Raw genomic sequence first — 10,913 nt, 5'->3', positions numbered from 1 at the left:
GCCTTGTTAACCTTATTCATTTTCATCAAACATTCCTTTGACCAAATATTGTAGAAGAGAGATAAGTCGTTGTTCAAACTTGCAAAGAATATATCACGGCATTGAAGAAAAACCCGAAAGGTAATACTTCCAAGCTTAGTTTGTCTCTAAAAGACAGGTACATATTTTGGGTATATAGAAGAAAAAAAATAAAAAAGAAAAAGAATTTGTAGTACAAATTGTGGCTTGGGTCCATGAACACATCCTAGAAAATTAGAATTTTACCATTGACAATGATATGCCAATGCCTCTAGCCATCCCTTTTAATTATTACGTTGAACGCGAAGGTCAATAATATAGGACCAAAATCCTATGGTTCCCATGTTCTAGAGTGTAGGTTTCTTTTGAACAATCTAATTTCTTCAAAGAAATGTCAAAGGTATACCCTGAATGTTTAAGGCTAGAAGCGTATTGTTGACAGAAGAGACGAGTTGACTGATGTACATCATGTCTCCAAACAACAACAACAACAATTAAAAAAGAAAAAAATCAATTGAGTAATGTCATTCCAAGGAGTATAATAAAATAGTAAATTTTTTTGTTTGTTTTAGGTTTCACGCTTATCTTTTCTGTCTTTTGGATTTGCCTTTAGGTTTTATACAATGCAAGCTAGGTGAGCATGGGTAAAGCATAGACCTGGAACCAGCAGATACCTAATGCTGGTTGCGTAGGAATCGAAACCGCCCCTCATAGGGTAGTGTTCGGTTTGGAAAATTGGAATGGAATCCCAGTTCAGTTCCAGTTCCAGTCTTAGTGCTAGAATCAGGACTGGAACCTACTTGTTGGGAACCGTTTAGGAACGGGGTGTATGTGTGAATTTTGTGAACTTCTAAGGGTGTATTTTTTTTTTTAAATTATAGGGAGTAATAATTTTATAGGGTACTCGGGAAAGGAAGATTGTATTTAGGTTCTGGTTCCATGAACCAAAAGACCGAAACTGGTCGGGTTCTGGTTTCTGGTTCGTGGTTCGTTCTAGCAATTCCGATGTAACCTAGAACCACTCACCGCTAATACAAGCATCTTATCAACAAAATCTTGTATATAATTTTTGACAAGATCACTTAGAATTGTAAATTAAATCCAGCTTAATTCTCATTATTTTAATTTACAAACTTGTCCCATTTTTTTTTTTTTTTAAAATATTGATGGTACAAGTAAAATTTATGATAAAAAGAAAAAAGATGACCGCATTTAATCAGAACGGCATAATGAGTCATACCCATCATGATAAATTGACAAAATATTATAAAAGATCCATCGTGAAGAATGACAAATCATTTATTTAAAATCATTTCTCTATCGTTTTTTAAGATTTAGGTTAATAGAATACAAGGAAAACTTCATATGAATCAAAAATTTAAGGCAAATCACCCACTTATTTATGGGGCATGCAGCCAAAATCGGCACCATCACATGCATGCTCGAGTCATTTCCACTGTTTCTTGAAGGTGGAGAGTGGTTACGATAAGGTGAGTTTTGAAAGCTCAGTCAAAATACCATAGCTGGCTACCAATTTACAAGATCAATTGGATTAGATAGGAGACTTAGCAACCACAAAGAAGGAGAGCAATCAAATAATTGATATAAATATATGCTTAATTATTTGTTTATTATCAAGTACATTATTTTATTCAATATTGATACATGGACAAATTAACAACCTAATCTTAAAACAACTATTTCCTTGTAATTGAATGATGGAAATTATAGTTTGATTCAATCTATCTATCTATCAAATTATAGCTGCTTATATAGCTATCTAGCCCTTGAATCTTATCTCACACCATCCATTATTTAGGTGATAATTAATGATGTGACAATCAGGTGATGAATTAATAATCCCATTGACATAAATGGGATGCTTTCTTGTTATTTTTCGTTTACATTTAATTCTTGCACATGTGAGATCATTGAAATATATTGATTACCCTACTTTTGAATAGTTATAAGAAGATAAGGTTCACCATAGTTCATATATATTCACAAGTTAATTTACACAACTTTTTTCCAACAATTTCACTACACTTCAATAAGAATTTCAACAAATAAAAATAGAATTTTGTAAATAATTAACACACTTTCATGTATAATACGAAATTTGGAAGTTTGTCAATATCTCGATACCTATGTTTGGTATCTGAAATTCTCTTTGAATCTAACAATATTTCCGATAGTGTTTTAACCTGATAATATGGGATATTCGAATATCTTATCACCGAATATTGGATGTTACATCTTTGCCCATTATCAAATTGAGTCTTGAGTTATAACCCATATGATGTCAAAGGGAAAATAAGATCAATGATATTAACAAGGAACCTAAAATCCTGAAGGAAATTGATTTCCACATTTTACATGAGCCTAGCTCTTATTGTCGATGTGTAATTGTATTATAAAGAAAAGGGCAACTAATTATTGTTTGAAATCTTTATAAATATACATAAATAGATACTAATGCAGGGGGCCTCAATGGCTGCATTATCCATCATCAATCAATCAAAAACTCTTCAAGAAGACAAAGAGGAGCCATCTGAATATTATTCTTCTTCTTTGTTGATATACAATTGTTCATTGATTAATTCACTGCTGTCAATAACATTGCATAAGTCAAAAGAAGAGAGAAAGGACACTGTTTGCTTTTTCTCATGTCCAAGGTTTGAACATTCCCCTTTAAAATCATATAGTTGAAAGGTTGAATATATGCTGACCAGGTTTCACTCTTATTGATTAACTTTTAATTTTTGTTTACCCATAGTTATAATCTCTTGTGCAAACTCAAAATACATACCTTGAAAAAATATATGTACAAATCTTCGTACACATACCAAGATCGATGCTCAAATAATGCAGTTCGGATTTTTAGACTCACACCCGGAATTATATAATAATATATGACGATGGATGAGAGCATTACTATAATTAAATGTGGAGGAGAATCCCTGATTTTGGGCAACTTAAATCTTTGCTCTTGTCGTGGTCATCATATAATGCAACTCTCAGAGGAATTCGCCCGGGCGTGCAGTTTGTTTTGTTTAGCCTTTCACTATTATTTTATGTCACCACCAACTTCTCTTTTATTTGTTTGCCTTAACAATACGAAACCCATCTCAGTTTCTTAACTAAAATTAGTACACAAGAATAACTCAGATAGTTGTGTAAGTAATACTTCAAATGCCAAGAGACATTCAATAAAAATATTCAAAATTTCAATCACAAAACTTCCATAATTATTCTATACATTAATCAAACCAATTTGAAGTAATTTCTACATCAAAACATTTCTACTGAAATATATTGAACTCAGAAAAAAATTGTTATGAATAGAAAAATGAAAAGAAAATAATAGGAATGAATTGAAATGCATATATATATATATATTTATTTATATTATATAGATTGACTTACATATAAATTCATCTGTACATTCTTTAACTAGAGGCAGCTTCGATCGTTTCTCCTTCATGATCTATCTATTCATATTATTGCAAAAAGGAGATAAAATTAAGGAAAGCAAAAGGTAATTATAATAACATTTGTAAAATAGAGAGAATCTACTTCAGCTTCACCATTGCCGATCTTTTTTCCGATTTTCTATCTCAGTGGCGTTCGCAAAACTCTTCATTACATCTATTTGAGCTCGAAGAGATATTATATAATCTAGGGTTTCTTCGATCAACGATACTTCATCCATGAATTCTCCACCCGGCACCACACTTTTCAACAATTGTGTTCTCTTTTTAATCATCTTCTTCGCGACCGAAAAGGCGAAAACTTTCGGTCGAGAAGGTGTTGATCTTTTCATTGCTTTACGAATTGTAGTGCAGCTCCTCTTCAAGATCTTCCTGCATCTCGTCCTCCTGCTCATCGTTGAATTCTTATTTTGCCTCTCGTAATCAGAACCCAGAATTTTCCCTACAAATTCTTTGCCATTATCGTTTCTTGAAGCATTAGCAATGAGAGCACGGCTCCAACAAGTTTTAACGTTTCTGCTAGACGCCATGGCCACGTCCGCCGATAGCTTTATCGCCTTCTTCCTCTCGAATACGTTCATATTCTTCAAAGAATTACATACTTGGAGACCCAATATCCATTTCTTGAGAAATTCTTGCTTCAATGAGCTCGGCGAACGCATCCTGCAGAAAATAAAATAGGGTTTTTTCCTCTCGTTAAATTAAAACGTGGAAACGAAGTTGATGTGTAAAGTTTCTCCAAGTAAAGGAGATAATGTTCATGAAAGTAATAGTTTTGAGTTCAATGGAAGAAAAGAATTCATTGACTTGCGAGCAAGCTAGGGTTTGAAATTGAGCGAATGAATATGAGAGAACATTAATTAGTTAATCAACTTGAAAAATATGTATGCTAAACGTACGTACCTCGATGATTGCTATATATGTTGCGCTCTTGTTGGGAATTAAATAAGAGTTGAAGAAATTAGAGTCATGAGTTGTGTGAGGAACAAGTTGAGCAGAGAATTTGCAGAGTTGTAGATCCAAGAGATTGTATGAGAGTTGAGAGAGAAAGAGGGAGAGATAAAAATGGAGGAATGAGAAGGAGAAGAATGTGCAGAAACTCCATTTATGTGCTCAAAGGGAGAGAGGTGGTGGGCCTTTGAGAGAAAGACACAGCACATGCGGGCACATGGTGTGCATGGCCCACTAGGGAAACCCTAGAGAATATAAATTTTTCTTTTAATTTTTGTTTTTAAGAAATTGAAAAGAAAAATATAAAAAAAGAGAGAGAGAGAGAGAGAGAAAAGATTTATAGGATGAATTAAAGGTCCTCTTTATGTAATGCAAACCTAACATTTGTAACTTGTTATGAATACAAACAAAACTCATTTGGTTTGTGTTTAGACACAGGAGAGAAATCAATCAGAAAGACAGAAACTGAGAACTGAATTCAACATTATGTCTTTTCTCCTTTTCCTTTGATTAATTTAATTTATTATCGACTTCACATTACCCAAAATGCACTTACTTGGATGAGAAAACTATATACAGTTTTACAGAGACATCATATCTATGTTCTTTTTCGGCGGTTATACTAATTATTTTTTTTAAAATTATTTAAACTTATAATAGGGATTATTTAGGGTAAATCTTATATTATTCAAAAGAAAATAGCAAGCAATTATTCGGGATTGTAGATGAAGTGTGTTGTGTTCTTCTTTGTGGCATCAACACATGAGATGTGTTTGATGAGGTTACAGAAGCAAGAAAGCTACAAGCCAGAGTGAGAAAAGGATGGATTATTGATGAAAAAGCAGTCTCAATTGTCTTTGAAAAAAAAAAAAAAAAACATATTTTAGAATAAGCTGCATGCCTTTTGAAATTTTAGAGAACTTCATTTTTTAATATATATTTCTGGTGGGTGAGAATAAATAAATAAAGTTTCCATCCATATTTAATTAAATAATTCATCACTGTTCTATCAATTTCACCATAATGACCTCAACACTTTAGCATGAATTTGTAGTTTAATTGATAGCAATTTTCTCAAGAGAGGAAGCCCTTTAATTTGTTCTACCCGCTAATTTTGCGAACTTAAACACATAAAATTTAATTTAAAGGCTAAAAAGTCAAAATATTAGCCTATTTGAAGCTTTATACAAGAGCTTTGGTAACATATAGTATATCTATAATTAATTATCCCTATATTAAGAAGAGAATAAAGCATTTAATTTTAATTTGAGCACTTGTTTGTTTTAAGTATTCTTGAGAGTTCTATTCTATTTAGCTAATTTTGTCACTCATTTATTCTTATTAAATCTAATTAATTAAACTAATAAAATCAATGTCCTGTTTGGACAATCTCGCCCAATAATCATAAATCGTTCGACTTAGCATAGTTTGTTATTATTATTATGACATTAATCTTGAGATATAAAATATGCAATCGGTCATATATAATCTAGTTTTTCATTAAAGAGAAATTCTCAACTCATTTTAATAGAACCAATAACATTATCAAACCCTAATTAAACATATTTAAATATCATAGATAAAAACGAGAGGTAATATTATTAATAAGTAAAGAAATGAAAGGGGCCGGGGGGGCTCGAGGGTTTGAACTTTGAAGTGACAAACATGCTAAGATAGATGAGCAATAGAGAGAGAGAGAATTGGCAGGATCCGGAAAACATGGTGAAGTTGAGAAAGAAAATGGGTCCTACGAGAAGAGAAATTCTAGGGCATGGGCTTCGTCTATTGAGAAAAAGGAGTCCCCCACATGGTCTCCACATGGGGGTTTTAAAGTATTGCCCTTGTGAGGCCTCTCTCAAACCTCTAATTTTCTTTAATAATTACTTGTTTTATTATTTTTCCCCCTTTTTTTATAAACTCTAAGATATTTTTATCTTTATAGATATACTCTTTAATTTTTCCTATTTAACTTGTATATGATACATCATCAGATCACATATTTGGTTTTGTGAAATTACAATACAAATAGTGTCGTAATATATATCTTTAAAATCAGCGTAATATTGGGTTGGTATAGTGATTATTTCAACACCATTAATTGACAATAAGAAAAGGCACATCGCAGAAACTATTATTTCTGAAATAATTTAGAGTAATACGAAATTAAACAAGTATTATTACACAAATATCATACTAGTAAAAAAAAAAAAACCCGTAATTTATCTTGATTCGCTTAATTAACAGACTACATCTAATAGAGTCAATATTATTGAAATATCTCTTCACCTCTCTCGTTACTATGAATATATTTGCCCTATATTTTGCTATTGCACTCATACAAGAAAAAAATAAGTTTATATACTATGTTTAAAGAGTAAAACCTAATATTACTGGAATCCATTTTCTTAAGCCTAAACCCAATTAAGAATTTAATTATTTAGAGAAATCCTATAACGAAACCCTCAAATGCGTCTATGTAGCCTCTTATTGTTGAAGTGACCGATAACTCCAACAATTTCTTATAATGCTAATTCATTTACTAAATATATAAAAGAAATAATATATATTTTTTAACCGAATTGTATGTTTCCAATATTAAATTTTGTAAAATCAAGATAAAATTAAATTGAATCCAAATGGGTTTTAATGATTTTTTAATTATAAATAAAATATATAAAGAGTCAAGAGAGCAACAAATCAAATCAAGCTGATGGATGAGATAAGTTAAGATTAATTTAACTTGAGGGTGGGTCCAAAATGGATATAAATGGCTACATTTTGATGTGGCAAACTGTGTTTGATTAAGAAGAAAATTAGAGATTCTCCTTGGTAAACGCATGCGTATGAAACCCTTTTCTTTGTCGTGCATTTTGTTCCTTTTCAAGTGCCTACTTTGTCTCTCAAATCTCTCTCTCTCTTTTAACAATTCTTGAAAGCTTATGAAATTAATAACTCAGCTTAATTTGTGGCATTTTGTCTATCTTTTGAAGCAATGGGACCTTTCATTTCAACGGTAAGATAACCGTTGTCTCCCCACTATGTATCAATTTAGAGCAATTATATTAGTGTTTACTTTCATGCATACACATAGATAATAAAGTTTATGTTATGTTTTCTTACTCTGATGTGAATGAGTTTTAACGTATACGCCACTAAAATTAACTTTTAATTTATACTTTTCCAAGAGATTTTGCCATTTGGGTTCTTGGTTATATTAACATGGGATTTATTTAATGTCAATACTAAAAATTATTGAGCTATTGAGATATATAAAGCAATGGATCAAAGTAGCTTAGATGTTATGGAATATTGTGAGGCTAATTAATTAAGGATGTCTTGTCATTGTACAATTCCTGTTTATACCCATTTTTAACAATTTTCACACAAAAGCAGTTTTTTTCTATTTCATTATGTTGGTATCTAGTAACTCTATAATGAGTTGATTAGACTTTTGCACGGAATTTAATAATTTAAAGAATGTGACAATTCAAGAAAGTATGCATTTTATTTCTTATGTTTTAGAAAGAATGCAATTTGCAGTATTGTTTACATACATAATGAGATCAATAATATCAACTCAATTATTATTATTAGAAAGTATTAACCCTTTATCATAGAGTTTTGATGCTTTATTGTTTTTTTATTTTTTTATTTATGATCGAAGGTGTTCGAGTCAGTTTACGCGCACTTAAACTAATATTTCGATACCCTGAAACTACTATTCGAGTAAGAGCTCCAATAACCACCCCTATTACAGTCGTGAGGACTTAAACTCGAGAGACCATGTTAGATCCCCTTTTTTTTTTTTACCATTAAATGGATTTAAACTTGAGAGATCATATTAAACCCATATTTGGATAAGACTTCATATAAGGATTTTATTATATTTTCATAAGAGACTTTTGATGATTTAAGGGTTTTTTTTTAATAAAAATATTATACTTTTTAAAACTGTTACTACATTTAATATTAATCGATCTCAAGAAAAAAAAAAGAAAAAAAAAAAAAAAGAAATAACCTTACTGACATATATTAAATACTTTATTTCCTCATAATATCTTTATCTCACACATCCATATTGAACATGCTAATATCTCAGAAATCTTAAATCACATTAATTGAACTCTTGTATTTATCAATTTAACTAAGAAATAATTTACAAATGTCCCATTTTTCTTATACAAATTGTATGAAGTATATTTGAAATAATTTAATGTGAAATAAATGTATAGAGAATCATTCGTAATATATAAAATTAAATTGAAAACAAAAAGAAAAAGAAAAAAGGGAAATAATACAAGTAAGAAGTGTTTGAAAAGCAGGTGCAGAGGGTCCAAGCCACCGGTCAAGCCAGGTGGTCAACCCCCGTGATTTACGGCTAACCTTTCAATTGACTCTCTTGTACCTTACATCGTTTAATTTTTTTTAGATTTACTTATAGATCCTTTGGGTCCATTTATAAAATCGAATGGATGATAATATATGAGTAATTGCGGAACAGTATCATATCAATTTGTATGTGTAATATTATTTCGTATATATTTTTTATAATGATATAAAATTATCAATATCATGCTCTACATTCACTTAGAAATGTTATACCGAATTATTTATTTTAAAAAGAATTTAATTACATAACCCTTTTTGTGGATTTGAATTTTAGTAATTTAGATTTAATTCTTCGTTAACGAGAGTTAATTCTTATATGCAATTTTTTTTTTTTTTTTTTTTGTCAATGAAAATAAAAAAACTAAAACTTGCATGTAAGAGTTTAAACCCATATTTTAGATTCGCACTTGAGAATTTCACTTATATAAATATAAATCTTTTTTAACATGAAAATTTATTGCTACGTCGATTAACTTTAAAAGAAAATTTGATTTAACTATTATTTTTTAACACGATGATTCTCATATTAAAAAAAAAAAAATTTGATTTGGACATCAATAATCGAAAATTTGACTGAATTTTTTCTATTTAGAAAAAAAAATAAAAGTAAAAATGAGATTATACGTGATTATGAGAGCGTGTAGTGGGCGTACAGCGAGCGTGGAGTGGGAGGGCTATAAGATCAGAGGTGGTGGTGGAAGAAGAGGGCTCATTACAATTACATTAAATACGGGGAAGGTGGTGCACGCATGCAATGCACGTGACATACACATACACATGTGCACACATGGATGGGACCCCTTCTTGTCCTTCAAAAGCTTTACACAAATTCCTCCTTCAATCATCACCCTATTTTCCTTTCTTTTTTCACCTATCTTGGGATTTGCTTTCTTCTTTTTTCATTCAATAATAGATTCTTCAACATTTCTCGTAATTTTCTATCACAAATATTAACGTAATAACTCATAATTAATCAGATAAAATCTATTAAAAATTAATTAATTACGAGTTAATACATCGTATTTATAAAAAAAAGCTAGTCAAAAGAGTATATAAGTATAATATTACTGTTTTTTATTTCTTTTTGAGAAATTCATAGTTATTAAATATTACTAAAATATTTGTATTATTATTATTATTATGAACTTATACACATTTCAATTTTATTTTTTTAATCATTGGGATTATTCGAGCCAGTTTAACCGTACTTCAACAAATCCTCTAGATCCTAACATTGTTGGTCGGATAAAAGCCACAGTGATTATCTAGATTAGTATTTGGAGAGACTCAAACTCAAAAGTTTATAGAACATTTTTTTTACTCTTTTATCATCTGACCACCCGTGATAGTTTACACAGTTTAATTGCCACTGAAATATCGTTATATGTTAAACTAGACAAATATTTATGATTGTTACCAAAATATCATATTAGTTAGTATAGTATATAAATCTTTGATATGGACATCTTAAAGTTTTAGTGGGCGAAAAACTTTATTTATTTTTATATAATTTAGTAAATTATAATATTTTCAAATAAAGTAATTATGAGTTAATCTGTCAAACTTTATTTTTCAAAACTAGTGTAGTATGATTTTACTTCTTGTTGACTAAAGTTTTAGTAAAGAATGCAAATTTGGCAGTATTGTTTTACATACATAAATAGATCAATTAATTCAACTATATATTATTATTAGAAAGTATTAACCCTTTATCATAGAGTTTTTGATGCTTTTATATCGGATTTTTAATAATTGTTCGAGTCAGTTTACACGCACCAAACTAATTTTCGATACCCTGAAACTACCAGTCGAGTAGAGCTCCAATAACCACCCCTATTACAGTCGTGATGACTCAAACTCAGAGACCATGTTAGATCCCCTTCCTGTTTTTTTTTTTTACCTTAAAGATTTAAACTTAGAGAGCATATTAATCCTCATATTGGATAAGACTTCATATAGGATTTTATTATATTTTCATAAGAGACTTTTGATGTTTAAGGGTTTTTTTTTAAAATAAAAATATTATACTTTTTAAAACTGTTATTACATTTAATATTAATCGAT

General features: G+C 30.1%; 1 protein-coding gene across 1 annotated transcript; it reads right to left on the bottom strand.

Annotated features, from left to right (window-relative positions):
- Positions 1-3,403: 3,403 nt before the first annotated feature.
- LOC116143792 (transcription factor IBH1-like 1) lies at positions 3,404-4,570 on the bottom strand. The gene is made up of 2 exons (XM_031429248.1): positions 4,413-4,570; positions 3,404-4,171 (listed from the first exon to the last, which is right to left on the bottom strand). Exon 2 carries the CDS (start codon positions 4,169-4,171, stop codon positions 3,602-3,604), a length of 570 nt encoding a protein of 189 aa, XP_031285108.1. The 5' UTR covers positions 4,413-4,570; the 3' UTR covers positions 3,404-3,601.
- Between the last annotated feature and the right edge of the window lie 6,343 nt (positions 4,571-10,913).

The sequence above is a fragment of the Pistacia vera genome, unplaced genomic scaffold (assembly GCF_008641045.1).
Source record: "Pistacia vera cultivar Batoury unplaced genomic scaffold, PisVer_v2 Contig432, whole genome shotgun sequence".
NCBI lineage: Eukaryota > Viridiplantae > Streptophyta > Magnoliopsida > Sapindales > Anacardiaceae > Pistacia > Pistacia vera.
Note: the sequence above shows the minus strand (reverse complement) of the source record. Positions and strands in the feature narration are given on the sequence as shown.

What these genes read in the sequence shown, in the direction of transcription:
- LOC116143792 (XM_031429248.1), bottom strand. Translation starts at nt 4,171, where the DNA reads ATGCGTTCGCCGAGCTCATTGAAGCAAGAATTTCTCAAGAAATGGATA.